At 42.6% G+C, this 17,767-nt stretch overlaps 1 protein-coding gene across 2 annotated transcripts in view; it reads left to right on the top strand.

Moving 5' to 3' along the window:
* Positions 1 to 3,439: 3,439 nt before the first annotated feature.
* Positions 3,440 to 17,767, top strand: part of LOC124043914 (glypican-6-like) — a 127,052-nt gene continuing 112,724 nt past the window's right edge. For both annotated transcript variants that reach the window (XM_046363064.1, XM_046363065.1), the window contains exon 1: positions 3,440 to 3,917. In XM_046363064.1, the coding sequence (XP_046219020.1) occupies positions 3,767 to 3,917 (151 nt within the window). In that variant the 5' untranslated portion in view covers positions 3,440 to 3,766. The remainder of the gene's footprint in view (positions 3,918 to 17,767) is intronic.

The following is a 17,767-nucleotide window of genomic DNA, read 5'->3' as shown; positions in this document are numbered from 1 at the left end:
ATCTGCTGTTTGCCAATAGTGGCGTGTATTCATGGAGGCCAAAGGAAGCCAGGCTTTCCCCCAAAAATATACAGAAAAGAAAATGAAAAAATCAAACATAATTTATCTTTCGTCAAGAGGCTGAATGTATCTCACCGGAGAAAGCATCCAAGTGAGCGAAACAGCGCCCCTCTGTCTCTCTACATGTAGGTCATCTATCTGATGTTGTCTGGTCCAAACAAGTATGACATTTTTGCCGCCCATAGCATTGAATGCAAGGGAAGTAAGAAAGGATTTGGCCTCCGTTGATAAAAAAGTACAACAAATTTGCCAATCAGCGTTGAGCTAAACTGAAAGAGCTCAACTGTGAATAGTCCTGGCGCACATAAACAAGGGTAAAGGGAAGCCCGTTTGGATTTTGCAGTAATTCCGATCAAATCACATTGAGAACATATGTCAGTGACAGAAACAACTTGAAATGTTGCATCTCGTTGTGTTGTTGTCCTCCGGTGGCTAGCTAGCCAAAATTATCCCTTTCCTAAATTAGCCATGGATGGAGATGGGGATTTGGACTTGTGATTTTATTTAATTCTCCTTACTGGCCAATGATTATAGTGGCAATTCTGATCCAACCATTACTTCGTACATTGTATGTACCCCTGGCCTGAGAGGATGGAAGTTCAATACATGAACTCAGCAAAAAAATAAATGTCCCTTTTTCAGGACCCTGTCTTTCAAAGATAATTCATAAAAATCCAAATAACTTCACAGATCTTAATTGTAAAGGGTTTAAACACGGTTTCACATGCATGTTCAATGACCCATAAACAATGACCCATAAACAATTAATGAACATGCACCTGTGTAATGGTCGTTTAGACACGAACAGTAGGCAGGTAGGCAATTACGGTCACAGTTATGAAAACTTAGGACACTAAAGAGGCCTTTCTACTTACTCTGAAAAACACCAAAAGAAAGATGCCCAGGGTCCCTGCTCATCTGCGTGAACGTGCCTTAGGCATGCGGCAAGGAGGCATGAGTAAGGCAGATGTGGCCAGGGCAATAAATTGCAATGTCCGTACTTTGTGGCAACTAAGACAACGCTACAGGGAAACAAGACGGACAGCTGATCGTCCTCGCAGTGGCAGACCACGTGTAACAACACCTGCACAGGATCGGTACATCCAAACATCACACCTGCAGGACAGGTACAAGATGGAAACGACAACTGCCCGAGTTACACCAGGAATGCACAATCCCTCCATCAGTGCTCAGACTGTCCGCAATAGGCGGAGAGAGGCTGGACTGAAGGCTTGTAGGCCTGTTGTAAGGGCCCTGTGTTCAGGGACACCTTATTCAATTTCTGTTAGTCACATGTCTGTGGAACTTGTTCAGTTTATGTCTGTTGTTAAATCTTGTTTTGTTTTTGTTGAATTATACCCTCTTTTCTCCCCAATTTTGTTGTATCCAATTGTTAGTAGCTACAATCTTGTATCATCGCTACAACTCCCGTACGGGCTCGGGAAAGACGAAGGTCAAAAGCCATTCGCCCCCTGAAACACAACCCAACCAAGCCACACCTCTTCCTAACACAGCGCGCATCCAACCCCGAAGCCAGCCGCACCAATGTGTCGGAGGAAACACCGTGCGCCAGGTGACCTGGGTAGCGTGAACTGCGCCCGGCCCGCCACACGAGTCGCTAGTGCGTGATGGGACAAGGATATCCCTACCAGTCAAACCCTCCCTAACCCGGACGACGTTGATACATTACTGTAGAATGTCGAAAAGCTGAGGACTGGAGAGGAGACCACTATGTGCTCAGATGCACAGAGCGGGCGCGAAAACACGAAGTGGAGTGTATTGTTAGAGAAGGTTTTTAGTCAAACCTGACATTTATTATCAGAAAGAAAATCTCTGGAATAACTAACCTCTTTACAGCTGTGGTGTGACTGAGAGTCCAATGAGATGAAGTGTCCCTATGTGGTACTGGTATATTGGTCTGTGTTGTGTGGAGACCATTATTGACCCTTTCAGTGCTTTATTGGTTTTGAAGCAGTTTAGTCCAGGGTAGATCAACAGTGGATTATCATCATGGCTGCAATAACACAGTTATACAAGGCGAGGGTTGGTGGTGAATCACTTCCTTTGTTTGCCCTAGACCACTGCGCCACCTGGAATCATGCAAATCCTTCTGAAAGTAAAATAACTCAAATTGTAATGATTGCAATGGCCTTATACCCAATGGGTGTAATGGCCCACAAACACTATGCACATGTTTATGTACGTAGATTGGGGTCTATTAGTTGAGTAGCATTTAGATAACTGGTCAGTAGTTTAATCAGATTTCAACCAAAAACCAGATCAACAAAAATAAGAGATCTTTGAAAAAGACAACTTAACCTGGTTGTGATTTAGTTATGTGACGTCCCGACCAGATTTCAACCAGAAAAATATGTATTTATTACTTCATATGCCCACTGAGTATTTTCTAGTTTTCAGTGCTCATGCTTCCTATCACTCAAGAGGTTATGTAGCAAGGTAAGGGGACAACAATGCCTGCTATGGACGTTTCCCAGTTTCTTTGAATGTTCAACATTATAGTGTAAGAACACTTTTAAAGCCTCAAAAGACAAGATGATCCATCTTTCAAAACGAGTCCTTTTTGTCGAGCCACAGCAGTCAACTAGCTAGCCAGCCACAGCAGTCAACTAGCTAGCCAGCCACAGCAGTCAACTAGCTAGCTAGCCAGCCACAGCAGTCAACTAGCTAGCCAGCCACAGCAGTCAACTAGCTAGCCAGGTAGCTGTTAAGCTCTCTAGCACATTCACTCATTTGTTTGTAAACCATCAACAAGCAAATTAGCTACCACATGTTCTTGTCAAGACTGTCAACAGAGGAGCTAGCAAGCAACACAATACGCCAAATGATAGTCTAAAAAGGTGGTTTGAAATGTTGCTTGAATTATCTGATTCCATGTGCTTTTCGGCTGCTCAGACTGCAGGAAGAATAACAGATTCAAATCAGATATGCAAATAAATGTGAGTCACTTCAAACTGCTGATGTAAACAAAGCTTAACAGAGGTGGAAGTGATTCACCACCAACCCTCGCCTTGTATAACTGTGTTATTGCAGCCATGATGATAATCCACTGTTGATCTACCCTGGACTAAACTGCTCCAAAACCAATAAAGCACTGAAAGGGTCAATAATGGTCTCCACACAACACAGACCAATATACCAGTACCACATAGGGACACTTCATCTCATTGGACTCTCAGTCACACCACAGCTGTAAAGAGGTTAGTTATTCCAGAGATTTTCTTTCTGATAATAAATGTCAGGTTTGACTAAAAACCTTCTCTAACAATACACTCCATTCCGTGTTTTCGCGCCCGCTCTGTGCATCTGAGCACATAGCGGTCTCCTCTCCAGTCCTCAGCTTTTCGACTTTCTACAGTAGTGTATCCTCCCCGACGTCGCTTTCTTAGTGAAGTTGAGTGAACACGTTGAGGAGCCCGCTCTCTGTTGGATCCATGTGGCTTTGTGGCTTTACCTGGACTCACTACACACATTCTCTTTTCTGCCGCAACGCGGGACTCTCAACCACCGTTGGTGGCAAAATAAACAGACGTTGATTGAGAAGGAAGTATTGATGCACAGTTGTAGAAAAGTGTCAACCACTAAACGTTGAGTTGTTAGAGGCTACCTGCGTATGCACTGCAGTGGAGTTCCTCTCTAAACTGGAATCAGTAGAGGATAAAAGAAGGATTAATCACAGAAGTGCACGATGCTGAGATACCAGACGGTCCTTTGGACTTTCTCATTGCTGTCTGTTGCAGCTGGATCCGATTTTAAAGCACGTAACTGCAGTGGGGTTAAAGAAGCTTCTATTGCAAAAGGCTTCCGCTTTGAAAATGTTCCTCTCCAACAAATGTCAGGTAAGAAAGGAATGATGTGAGTGCTGCCTATCAATACGTAGGCTAGGCTCTGTAAACTATTCAACACAGTCCATAGTTGCAAAGTGAGTAATATTATTGCATAATTAAGCATATCATCTGGATAATAATTTGTTTTATGAGCGAAACTCATATTACTGTAGTATTAAAATTGTAAAGTTTAACTACCGACACTGACTGCTATAGGAGTCATTTACACTGAGCAAGTAAAGGTGAAGGAACATTTTGAAAACAGGTGCCTTTACACTACGAAGCACAATGATTTTATTGAGCGATTTAACTGTTCATTATGATAATGCGAGATATATATGTGAAAGTAGCCTTTATGTCGTTGTTCTGCGTGGAAGGCAGATTCAGATGAAGGCTATACTCACCTGTCATCCATAAAGTTGTGGTTGATTTTTATGTATGAAGGACATGTATTATGATATAAATGTAGCCTAATAATAATTCAAAAGTGATTCTATTTTCTAAATAATAATAATTAGCCTAGTACAACTTAACACCCACTGTTTTAACACGGTCCTTATCTAGGTTACTTCAACAGGATGGCAGTAAATATGTTTTAATATCCAACAATACGATCCCTCATAAATCAAACTGTTTAGCTATTTAAACTCAAAGTCGTCTAATTATGCAGATATATCACAATAGCCAAGTGTATAACATTCCCATTCTCTATGCTTTCGTTCATTGGTTAAAAGTTCATCCTAAATATATCCACTAAACTACAATAGAATATAAGTAGTCCTTGACATATTGCTATTTTAATATTTGACTTAATAAAGTGATTTATTTATTTCTCTAACATGCTGTATAATATGTAAATGACAGCAGCAGAATAATCCTGGTGGTGTTAGATTTTCTGTTGTGTCCAGTAGAGGTCTCTGTGTCTGCTATGCGCCCCTGTGTCGAAATAATGCATCATCAGGCATGCACTGGGCTGATTTCTGTCCTGTTGATAACATGACAATGACACTGCCATGTAACGATCCCGCAGGTCGGTGCAATTCCATTTCCATCCAATATCCATTCCACTTCACATATGTGTCAACCATAGGTTAATGCTGGCATGATGCTATTATTATAGTTTTTGTAAGATGCATGTAAATATTATGATAACCAGCTGGTCTTCAGAAATATTTATATGGACTTTCCCTACTTCAGGCCATGGAGGCTTGGATTTCTCTGACCCACCCAAGTCAAGCTGTGGCTGGCTGGCTCAGTCAGAAACAACATTATTGCTTCACTGTTCTGATCAAGCATTCACAAGGGTACATTTGCGCAAGAGAGTTGTCAGGAGGAATGTTTCAACGATTTTGTACAGATATTGTTAGGCTGATGCATGAAGTGGATCAGCATGTTATTTTCACGATGTTAGTTGTTTCCTCGTTCCCTCCCCTTATGAATATGCACTTGGTCTGCCCAGACCATTAATGTCATAATGGCTTAGATCCTATAATTCTGTAGTTACAGACAGAAATCTGGCACAGGTAAAAAAAAGGCTGCATATTTGATAACAAGCACACCTGTTCATAGACAGGCTTGAATAACTAACTGATTAAATCCCTCAGATGTAGGCACGCTCCTGTCGTTGCCATCTAATCTCCAATGGATGAAAACCTCAGTGTCTCTCATCTCCGAGTGATGCAGCTGTATGGCACTGCTTTGATCACATCCCACATGGGCGTTGACCCCATTTATCGTCAGGAATGGCAATGACTGCCTATGTGATTTATGCAATGTCAACACCTCAGCAGCGGATGGCTGAAGCAATTCACGTGTGTTTAGCTGACACAATTGTGTGCATATCCTTGGTTTATTCCTACTAGCGATGTTAACATTCCTGTGTCACCACCACCGTGTTTGTTTGCAATAAACTCAGAAATGGTGCCTCATCTAAGATTCTTGTCAAGTTTCAATAGTATACAACCAGCATGCCAGTCGATGGAAAATGCTGATCTGAGTAATGCATGTTAAATTATTGAGGTGGGGGGAAAAAACAAGTCTATCTGCTGCATAATCTGTCGAGGTTGACATTTTCATTGGTGCGAAGCCAATCCTTAACATATTTAACATGAATTCTAACCGTGAGATAGGACAGGTACCTCTATGCATTGCTTGCTTTTTTGTTTGCCTTGAATCACAATGTGTTTATGATTAAATCCTAGTCAAGGATCGTCACTGAATAATCGGTTGAGTTGAGGTCTGTTGCTTTTGGCCTTTTCCCCAAGAGGAGGGCCATCAACCTCTAATTGTGGTCAAAAAGAGATGGGTGTGCCAGCATGACTTTGATGTCAGATACCTTAGAGACTAAAGATGTTGGACATCGTCAAATTAGATGTAAGGCACTGGAATTCCTCTCATATCCTTATGAAATCCCTCTGGCTTCATATTGTCCATGGTTCTACTCTTTTTCAGTGGTCTCTGATATACAATGTGTGATTTATTTATTTATTTTACTCGATAGGCACCATCTCAACCTTTTTCTATGTATCGCACACTTAGTTAGAATTAATTAGGGGTTTAAATATAACTTCATTGGAATGTAAATGCCTTCATATAATGCTGCATTAAAACAGTATCAGAGGAACCAACTGCTGTCGCATATGCCAACATAAGAAAGTTGTCAATCATAATTTAGGCTTATTGAAGCTTTCTCAAAGCTACACTTTCAAAGCTACACTTTCAAGAGAGTCCATCCTACAGTTATGTGCATGCTACACCCACTCCTATCGTTTCAGACCAGTAGTTTATATTGAATGGCTGAGCTGAAGCAACGTGTGTGGTCAGCATCAGCCAGGTCAGGTGGAATGTCAGCAGTGGTGTCAGCGTTATTGATAGAAGTGCTGCTATGAGTCAGTGCCTGCAGGCCCAGTTGGTACAGTAATACTCCGGGACCTGGCCTGTACATTCTGAAGAGTCCCTGGTCCAAGTTGTCAGCAAGTACAAGAGTGACTGAAAAAGTGGACTGGCTGCGGAGTGCATTGCTTTACAACAGGGGTGACAAACATACAGCCCACGGGCCAGACAAACTCAACATAAGAACCTTGGTAGAAATTATAATGGACCAACATTAATACAGTTTCTTGACTGTGTCCAGCTTGCTAATAATCACCGAATTGAAAGCTAGACAGTCAAGAAGCATATAACATTTTAAAAATAATAGATAGAGGACTATTTGTTGCAAAATTTGACAGAGAGGAAATATAACCAAATGCGGCCCCGGGGCAAAATGAGTTCGACACCGCTACCTTACGCCCTAAATCAGTGGACTGTCAGCGCAGCAAAAAATTGTCCGGTGCTCCTCCATCTCCTCTACAAGTTCTTGCCCCTGTATTTAAATAAACTGTCAGTGAGTTCCTTACATACCGGCCTCCCTCATCCAATCCCATCAATGCCCTGTTGAAAGACTAGCCCTGCATGCAGGCTTGTGAAAGATCTATCTCAGGTTCCATTTACTGACCCAGTGAATTAACCAATAAGCAAGACGAGACGCGACGACGGGGTGACTTGGAAGATGAGTCAAACAGACTGCTAGACCCTTCCTGGTAGATGTGTGTTATTAGGAACACAAGACACACACACACCCCCGAGCTGTGTCTGTGGAGCTTCTCAAGCTGTCCCAAGCTCGACCCTATCATTTCATGTCCAGCTCAGCCTCCCTGTTCCCAGCAGTGGAATGAGACCGAAATAACGGTGCTGATATTTGATGTGGTCCATGGCTGCGTACACAAGCAGTCAAATTATCTCTGCTGAGCCGTGTAATGTGCACAGGTCCTCATCCTGACTTAAGTTGTGGAATAGATTGAAAAGGGCAAAATGGGAGCAGAGAGAATGGCCAAGTGAATCTGTTGGCCTCTGTGGCATACGTCCGTATTACTATGATGCATTGTCAGATTATGATGACCTCCCCACTGACACACACAGATGAGGAGAGGGATCTGTGAGGGGAATTCTGGCAAGGATCACATGTGGTGGTGGTATGCCTCTGCATTTCAATGTCCAGCTGATGAAAAGTATGGTGATGGAATTGCACCTAATTGAACTGTTGGGATTGGCAGTGATTGAAATTGATGTAAATAATAGCAGTGGTGGCGGTTGTGGGGGTGGGGGCTATAGTCTGTTGATTTAATCGGAATGTTTCCTACCGTGACACACACAGGAGGTATCATCAGGAATGCCAGGGACCCAAACACTCATCTCTTTTTTTTCCACGCCAAAGTGGATTTCTCAAATGCCTCTTCCAGCTCCATGCGATTAATCATGCTCATGAATACTAAAATGGGCTGCATGATGGGGTTTCTCAACAGGAGCTCCCTCTCGGAACAGGAGGAATGACTCTGGTTTGCCTGCTACTATTTCAGCCTCTCAGGGAGAACAACAGAATAACAGTGCAGTTGCTCAAAGCATATCAACAAGCTCCTGCAGAGTAGAGACGCTGGTGCTGCCAATATCTTTTGTCAAGAAATTAAGTTGACAAGATGAGAGAGTTTTTTTGTCCCTTTTGTGTTTAGTTATTTTATATTTGATATAAATGTGCAATTGAGCATTTATCTTGCTGTGGATAATTCATCGAGGCTATTCCAATGTTCCTAGTTCATTCTTTGTTCCTTGTTGATATAACTCCCTGTGCGTTCACACTTGGTCCACTGTTTTGATTATCTTCCCACCAATACAATTTGCACATTTCATCACACGTGCCGTCAAACTAATTGCTGGAAACATGTAATGCATAGTTTCCATGTAAGCAGAATTATATTTGACTTGACAAGTGCTTTTTATCACAATGTGTTCAGTTCTACAATCTCTCTAGATACAGTATAGTGTCATTATAATTCAAGCCATAGAAGGGAGATGGATTTCGAGGCGAGAGCTTGGAAGATTAAATGCTAATTCCTATACCATTACACCCTTGTGATTGATTTTAGCACTAAGTGGGCTCTAGTTTTGAGTGTTGCCATTTTTCATATGCAGGCACATCTTTTTTTCTTTTTTCTTTATGTTTAAGCCTCTCTGTACACTTCTTGATTTTAAATTAGTCTCTTAAAGCAATAAAGACTATAATTGCCTTGATTTTCAATGGCGATGGATAATAGTTACAAAAAAACTTGTCAAGGTAAAAGTCTCTCCGTGACTTTATTTTATTTTTTATTTTTTTCATTGTCCCTTGTCCCTGTTTGAACTTGAATGTCTTGACAGATAGTGTAGAATTGTGTGACGGTTTATTTTATTATTTTCATTATTATTTAAATGAGGCTTGTCAGCTCTCTCGTGTAATCTCAGAGAAGATGGCACACATTGTCACATAGGCAGGGCATCCTCCTTGGCACTAATAATGAGAAATTAATAATAAATAATACATGCCTGACAATCTCATCACTGTTGAATTAAGTGTATAGAGCATACACATTTACAAGAAATACCAATCATTCTCATGAGACTCGAAACAATAAATGTTTTAAAACGCAAGTCATCATTACTTTGTGTTGTGTGAAAGAATATACTTTCGCTGTCAGAATGGATTCTAGGTCTTTAGTCTGTCAGAGATATCCAATTAAAATCTCACTGGATATGATATTTCATTGATTGGTGATGTTAATATAACCTGGCATTAATATCTTGTTTGGGTTAGGGATGTTTTGTAGAAGATGATTTGATTGTAGTGATATGAAGCCTATGTGAAAGACCAATATTTTAGGAAATTGAAAGTCATGAATGATCACCTTTGCCCACACCAAATAAAATAAAGTAAACATGTCATTTATCACATGCGCCAAATACAACAGTGAAATGCTTACTAACAAGCCCTTAACCAACAATGCAGTTTTAAGAAAAATAAGTGTTAAGTAAAAAATACATAAATAGAATATTTAAGTAACAAATAATTAAACAGCAGCAGTAAAATAACAATAGCGAGGAAATATACAGGGGGTACCGGTACAGAGTCAATGTGCGGGGGGCACCGGTTAATCGAAGTAATTAATATGTACATGTAGGTAGAGTTAAAGTGACTATGCATAGATAATAAACAGAGTGTAGCGGCGTAGAAGAGGGGTCTAGGTAGCCCTTTGATTAGCTGTTCAGGAGTCTTATGGCTTGGGGGTAGAACCTGTTAAGAAACCTTTTGGACATAGACTTGGCACTCCGAGTCTAGGTCCATTGTCTTGACAATTTATACGGCCTTCCTCTGACACCGCCTGGTATAGAGGTTGTGGATGGCAGGAAGCTCGGTCCCAGTGATGTACTGGGATGTACACACTACCCTCTGTAGTGACTTGCGGTCGGTGCAGCTATAAAACCTTTTGAGAATCTGAGGACCCATGCCAAATCTTTTCAGTCTCCTGAGGGGGAATGGGTTTTGTTGTGCTCCCTTCACTACTGTCTTAGGGTGTTAGGACCATGATAATTTGTTGGTGATGTGGACACCAAGGAACTTGAAGCTCTCAACCTGCTCCACTACAGCCCCGTCGATGAGAATGGGGGCGTGCTCAATCCTCCTTTTCCTGTAGTCCATAATCACCTCCTCTGTCTTGATCATGATGAGTGAGAGGTTGTTGTCCTGGCACCACACGACCAGATCTCTGACCTCCTCCCTGTAGGCTGTCTCATCATTGTCGGTGATCAGGCCTTTCACTGTTGCATCATCGGCAAACTTGATGATGATATTGGAGTCGTGCCTGGCCATGCTGTCTTGAGTGAACAGGGAGTACAGGAGGGGATTGAGCACACACCCTTGAGGATCATCATGGCAGATGTGTTGATACCTACCCTTACCACCTTGGGGCGGCCCATCAGGAAGTCCAGGACCCAGTTGCAGAGGGAGGTGTTTAGTCCCAGGGTCCTTAGCTTAGGGATGAGCTTTGAGGGCACTATGGTGTTGAATGCTGGGCTGTAGTCAATTAATAGCATTCTCACATAGATGTTCCTTATTTCCAGGTGGGAAAGGGCAGTGTTGAGTGCAATAGAGATTGAATCATTTGTGGATCTGTTGGGGCGGTATGCAAATTGGAGTTGGTCTAGGGCTTCTGGGATAATGGTGTTGGATGTGAGCCATGACCATCCTTTCAAAGCACTTCATGGCTACAGATGTGAGTGCTACAGGTCAGTAGTCATGTAGGGCACAGGGCTATGGTGGTCTGCTTGAAACATGTTGGTATTACAGACTCAGTCTGTAATAGGTTGACAGGTTGAAAATGTCAGTGAAGACACTTGCCAGTTGGTCAGCACATGCTCAGAGTACCACGTCCTGGTAATCCGTCTGGACCTTACTCACATCGGCTACAGAGAGCGTGATCACACAGCCGTCTAGAACAGCTGATGCTTTCATGCATGTTTCAGCGTTACTTGCCTCGAATCGAGCATAGAATTAATTTAGCTCATCTGGTAGGCTTGTGTCACTGGGCAGCTCGTGGCTGTGCTTCCCTTTGTAGTCTGTAATCGTTTTCAAGCCCTGCCACATCCGACGAGCGTTGGAGCCGGTGTAGTACGATTCAATCTTAGTCCTGTAATGACGCTTTGCCTGTTTGATGGTTCGTCAGAGGGCATAACGGGATTTATGGTTTTGGGTCTGGGTATGTATATACGGTCACTGTGGGGACGACGTCATCAATGATGTGGTGTTCTCCTAAATGCCATCAGAAGAATCCTGGAACATATTCCAGTCTGTGCTAGCAAAACAGTCCTGTTGTTTTTTAAAATGTATCTGTTATTTTACCAGGTAAGTTGACTGAGAACACGTTCTCATTTACAGCAACGACCTGGGGAATAGTTACAGGGGAAAGGAGGGGGATGAATAAGACAATTGTAAACTAGGGATTATTAGGTAACTGTGAATGATTTGAGGGCAGATTGGGAATTTTAGCTAGGACCCCGGGGTTAACACCCCTACTTTTAAGTAGTGCCACGGGATAAGTGCCACGGGATCTTTAATGACCTCAGAGAGTCAGGACACCCGTTTAACATTTCCATCCGAAAGACTGCACCCTACACAGGGCAATGTCCCCAATCCCTGCCCTGGGGCATTGGGATATTTTTTAGACCAGAGGAAAGAGTGCCTCCTACTGGCCCTCCAACACCACTTCCAGCAGCATCTAGTCTCCCATCCTGGGACTGACCAGGACCAACCCTGCTTAGCTTCAGAAGCAAGCCAGTGGTATGCAGGGTGGTATGCTGCTGGCTGTTTAGCATGGGCTTCATCTGATCACTTTTTTATTGACCGAGTCAATGGTGCTTCCTGCTTAGTTATTGCTTGTAAACAGGAATAAGGAGGATATAATTATGGTCAGATTTGCCAAATGGGGGGCAAGGGAGAGTTTTGTACACATCTCTGTGTGTGGAATACAGGTGGTCTTGAGTTTGTTTTCCCTTTGGTTGTACATTTAACATGCTGGTAGAAATGAGGTAAAAATGATTTAAGTTTCCCTGCATTAATGTCCCCAGCCACTAGGAGTGCCGCCTCTGCTCATTGAGTGCGGTCTTAGAGCCAGCATCGATTTGTGGTGGTAAATAGACAGATACGAAGAATTTAAATGATGAAATTAAATATAAATGAGATACTCTCACTCAGGCGAGCAAAACCTTGAGACTTCCTTGGATTTCGTGCACCAGCTGTTCTATCCTGCCAAAAAAGCATAAAACCCACCAGCTGAATGTTATTCATGTCGTCGTTCAGCCACGACTCGGTGAAACATAAGATATTACAGTTTTTTATCTGCCGCTGGTAAGATACATGTTGATTGTACGTTGGTTAATAGGACAGATGGTAAAGGGAGATTACCCACTCGCTGTCGGGTCCTTGCAAGGCACCCAGACCTTCGTCCTCTATATCTGCATCTCTTTCTCCTGAGAATGACAGAGATGAGAGCCTTGTCAGGCGTTTGAAGTAAATCCTTCCCGTCCAACTCGTTAAAGAAAAATTATTCCTCCAGTACGGGGTGAGTAATCTCAGTCCAGATATCTAGAAGCTTTTTTCAGTCATAAGACACGGCGGCAGAAACATTATGTACAAAATAAGTTACAAATAACACGGAAAAACACAAAATAGCACAATTGATTAGGGGATCGTAAAATGGCAGTCATCTCCTCCGGCGCCATTATTCACTGTTACACACATTGAATGTGTGTAACTTTTAGTCAACTCCTAACTTTTCAAGCAACTCTGGAAGCACTGATCATTTACATACCCTCCTTGGAGATCAGTGGATCTTCTTGTATTGATAAAAAAGACCTGGCCCGTGTCTGTTGCAACCAGGTTCAGTCATACTTTATAGCTCCCTATTTCCCCTCAGCCTGTCACAACAGTGAGCCATCAGAAAACAAAGCTCCCTTGAATACCTCGTCGCTGTCGTTGGATCTATCTTTAGCCCCATGTCTGCCACGTCAGTCCTGTTGACAACATCAGACTAGACATGTGCACCTGTAGGAGTGCTTTGTCTTTTTACTGCTCCTGGGAAGGGGCCAATGAGTTTGCATGTTGCGTAAGGGGCCATGGGGGAGGTATTGAGCGCTAGAAGTGTGTCCTCTCCCCTCTCAGGCCACTGAGTGTAGGGTGGAGGTATACCAGAAGTGTAACAAGCCACCAGGCACTAATGAAGCCCAGTGCCTTGGTAGTAAGCTGTAAATGAGGAGTGAAAGGTAATGATCAGTACAGGCCTTAGGGCCTTCCTAGTATCTACTCTCAGCCACCAGCTGCTACCTGTAAGTCCTTTTGCATGCTCCAGTTAGCAGGTTGACGCAGAAGAGAGTCACTCGCTAGCAGCTCGTTGTTCTCTGGGGCTTCTAGGCCCACTGCCCATGTATATCAAATGTCCTCAGCAATTTTCCCATTCCTCCTCCACTCATTTTATTACATAGTCCCCAATAAATATCAAAGCCAGACATGGTCGTATGTATGCTGATTAAGCGTTGCTTTTCATTCCACACTGTAGTGTACATGGTCTTTGGGTTTTCTTTACAGGATTGTCTATAGGTTTAGCCTTTCCAATATATGCCCTCTTGTCGTGTGCATCATCATTGTTGAAGGTACCTATTCTGGTACAGTTTCAAAGGTGTCATCGTAGACATTTTCATCCAATGAGGTGCTATCCCAGTCACATTGCCGGTATTGGCTCTGAATCCGACTGCTGTGACATTTAATTGCTTTGAAGTGACTTCCACAATACTTTTGGAAAGCAATTTTTAGACTTTGAACCTTTAGCCTTGAATTTTAAGGGAGTGCACAGTAGAGTGATCTGATATGATGTACAACTCACCTCAGCTGCAGCATGAGGGCCTTCGAAAATGGAATGTTCCAGATTTCAAATGTCATTGAATGGCTATTTTCTGTGTATGGCAGGATCAACAGATCCTGAAAATGCATTATATTGGCTAGAGAGCCCGTTTACCCACAAGGCTTTTTCAACTTCTCTCCTGAGAATATGGCAGTTTTTGAAACAGCATTTGCTTTCAGTAGCAGAGGGAGTAGCCTAATACTATTTCTTTCTTGTTTTTTTCTTGTTTGTGTAAAATCCCTTAGAATATTTTTTTTTCTTGCAATGAAACATCTTATTGCAATAAGAATGAATTTGCTCAGAAAATCAATTATTCTTGCCACAACCCTACGAGTTGCGAGTTTTTGGCCCAATTTGAAATGCAATGACAATGACATTTAGATATTAACATTTGACAGTCCAACACCTCCTTTACATTTGACTCACCTGAGGACGCAGACCAGACCACCATGTCATTATGTTGAAGGTCAAATGTGACACAATCATCTGTAGGCCTACTGTGCTGCTTATTTGAACATTTGCAAATTCATTCAAAGGACATTTATCAGCATATAACGTTATTTAAAAACATGGGGCATCCCTCTAATTTGGAGTCCTGGCATGGTGTAGTATGCTAGGGGAATACAGGGTCATTCCATATTGATTGATGTAAGTCCTAGCTAGAATCTGCTATTCCAAATAGCACCTGTTGGTTTTTTTTTAAAGGATGATACCTCCGGTAGTGAGGAAAACACAGATGACAATTTTCAGATCAATGTTGATATTTTTAACTCTCCTTGCCTATCGAATTGAGCCACCACTTAAAAAGGCACGATCAAGTTTCTTCGTAACCTCAATCACTTTATTTAAAATAGTGTGATCTCTCAATAGTATTTAGTGTGGACTCATTGTAAGTTGTAAAGTGTGAATATTAAAATAAGGAGGAAAAGGTACACTGACATTGACGGGAGGGAGGGGTAAAACCCCTCCCTCCTTCGTTCTGTTTTTACCATAATAACACCTTTACTGTCTCTGTGACTCATAAATATAGTGCCACAGTAACTATGTTTGTTCTGACTTGGCATTTGCACAAACATTTACAGTATCAACTTCTCAGGCCCCCCTTACCCTCTTAAATGTAACTAAATGTAATGGAACATGTAATCTACCCTTAAAGCACAGTAGATAACTACCTTGGGTGTGTCCCAAAGACAGAGCAGAGCTTTCCTCTGACCTGGATCAATGCTGGCTATAACTCAGTCATAACTCTTTAGCCATGCTATGAATCTTAATCAGGGGGTGGAATGAGTGGGCAGATGAAATCAATGTCCAGGGCCAAAGCGCTTTAGGAATCTGTTGAATGTTCCTGTTGCCTAACCTTATGCAGTAGTCCTGTGAAATTGATTCATTTCTAAAGCAGCTGGACATTCTGACATCATGAGTACCTCTTGACCCTTCCCGAAAGGACTAATATGTCACTGATGGCTATGTTGTTTTAGCTCTATAAGATGTAGCTCTAAGCATCAGGCCTGTAAACGTATGGCAGCAGGAGCCATGGGAGGCATACCAGATGGCAGTGCACATATGCTTTGGGTCTGTTTGGCCAGGTACACTGATGAATACTTCTGAGAGTTGGCCTACCTTTTCTGGCATGGAAATGTAACTTGAACACCTTTAATTCCCAAAGCTGGCTAATCCCAGTTCCGGTGAATAGGTCGAGTAACTTTTTCTACAGTGGTGGTGGTCCCTCGTGTTTTATATGTCAATTGAAATAGGTCGCTGTCAGTGTAGGTTGTGAACGTGAAATATTGTGATAACACTTTTGATATTACACAGTGGCTTGCAATGACTTGATTTACTGATTGTTTTAAAACATTTTCACAAGGGCGTTCCTGTAGATTACAGGATGATTGGCAAGTCTAATAGCCGTCGAGGGTCAGGTGCTTCGAACATGACAGACTTGCCCTGTGCTACTCTGAACGCTAAAATCATAGCACAATTAGAATCAGTCCATGAGTAAATTCACATCTAAGTGGCAGTAAGAAGCTTCCATCCTACATGGCATTGAGTATGCAAAGTAAAGACAAGCACACCTTAGTGGGGTAGGGTGCGGAATATGAATGTCTTCCCGTATTAGGCCCAAGGAAAGGCTTCATCAGCACAGATAATGGGAGAGGTGATCTGACTGACACTCTGCTTGATTACAGACACTGGAGTGACAGGAAGTAATTGCGACTCACGAAGGCAGCTCATATAGCTGTTGATAAAACACTCAATGCATGCATAAGCCTCATTACCTCGCAACCGCATTTGCACATTTTCAGTATTACAATGAGATATCTGTATGCCCCCACACATCTTTAGTTTGTGCCTTTGAAGAAACAGAGCAAGTATAGGCTATTGCCCACACGCACGCACGCACGCACGCACGCACGCACGCACGCACGCACGCACGCACGCACGCACGCACACACACACACACACACACACACACACACACACACACACACACACACACACACACACACACACACACACACACACACACACACACACACACACACACACATATCTCCAGTCTGTGAACACAATTGTTCATACTCTGTCTCACTCTCACCAGTATACTAATCACTGCAACAACATTCAATATTTCTTTTCCCGATTTAATTCGCTTACATGACAATGGGAGGACAAGCATATGCTTGCATGCATGTGTAAATGTGCTGTGTCTGGGGAGGCAAGAAGGAGTAGAGCCCTAGTTCTGCATCCTGACAACTCTGATAGCCGAGAGGACAGGGATGAGGCTGGGGATGGGCTGGTGCTGCCGCAAGGTTGCGTTTGGGACACTTCTCTTTATTTCACCCTCGCAGCCTTCTTAATACTAGATGACTCGCCAGAGGTCCACTTTCATACTATGATATTAGCAGGAAATAATGTCCCCCTCAGCCATTACAGCCCAGGTCCAGGTCCAGCTGACAATACACTGAGCACTACGTTAGGCAAAAGTATTGTATGACTGTTCAGGGCCAGAGCTAAGGAATGGGGAGCAGTAGTGCACTGCTTTGCACCCTACTATGAGAGACCAGGTACCCTGATATACAGTATTCGGGCACTATATCACCAGAATGAAATCTGTACAAACAGTGCAATATATGTTTATCTTGTTGCAGGCATAAGCTGTCGTTTTCTAAAGATAGGCCTTTTCGAAGCTATTTAGCGATTAAACAACATTACGGTTATTTTTTGTTTTTTAAACAACTAACTGATCGACGTTTTGCTGACATGGACTAATTGACTGACTATCAGTGACTAACATAACAAGAGAAAACTGATGATGCACAACCACATTTCAAAATTGCACCTTGTGTGTTCTACTATTCTAACTCGCAATAGTAAGTTGAGACCCCGACTGAGTTCCTAAAAAATGTCATAAATAAAAAACTATTTGGGGGGCCAGTTGCCCATCCCGGGTTCTACATAGTTTAGTGCAGAAAACGTGGTAATTAACTACAAGGTCCATAATCCATTGCTCACCAGCTTGTCCGGTCTGTGTGGAGCACACACGGAGACCTCGTTGACAGC

This window comes from Oncorhynchus gorbuscha, linkage group LG09 (genome assembly GCF_021184085.1).
Source record: "Oncorhynchus gorbuscha isolate QuinsamMale2020 ecotype Even-year linkage group LG09, OgorEven_v1.0, whole genome shotgun sequence".
In the NCBI taxonomy this organism is placed as follows: domain Eukaryota; kingdom Metazoa; phylum Chordata; class Actinopteri; order Salmoniformes; family Salmonidae; genus Oncorhynchus; species Oncorhynchus gorbuscha.
Note: the sequence above shows the minus strand (reverse complement) of the source record. Positions and strands in the feature narration are given on the sequence as shown.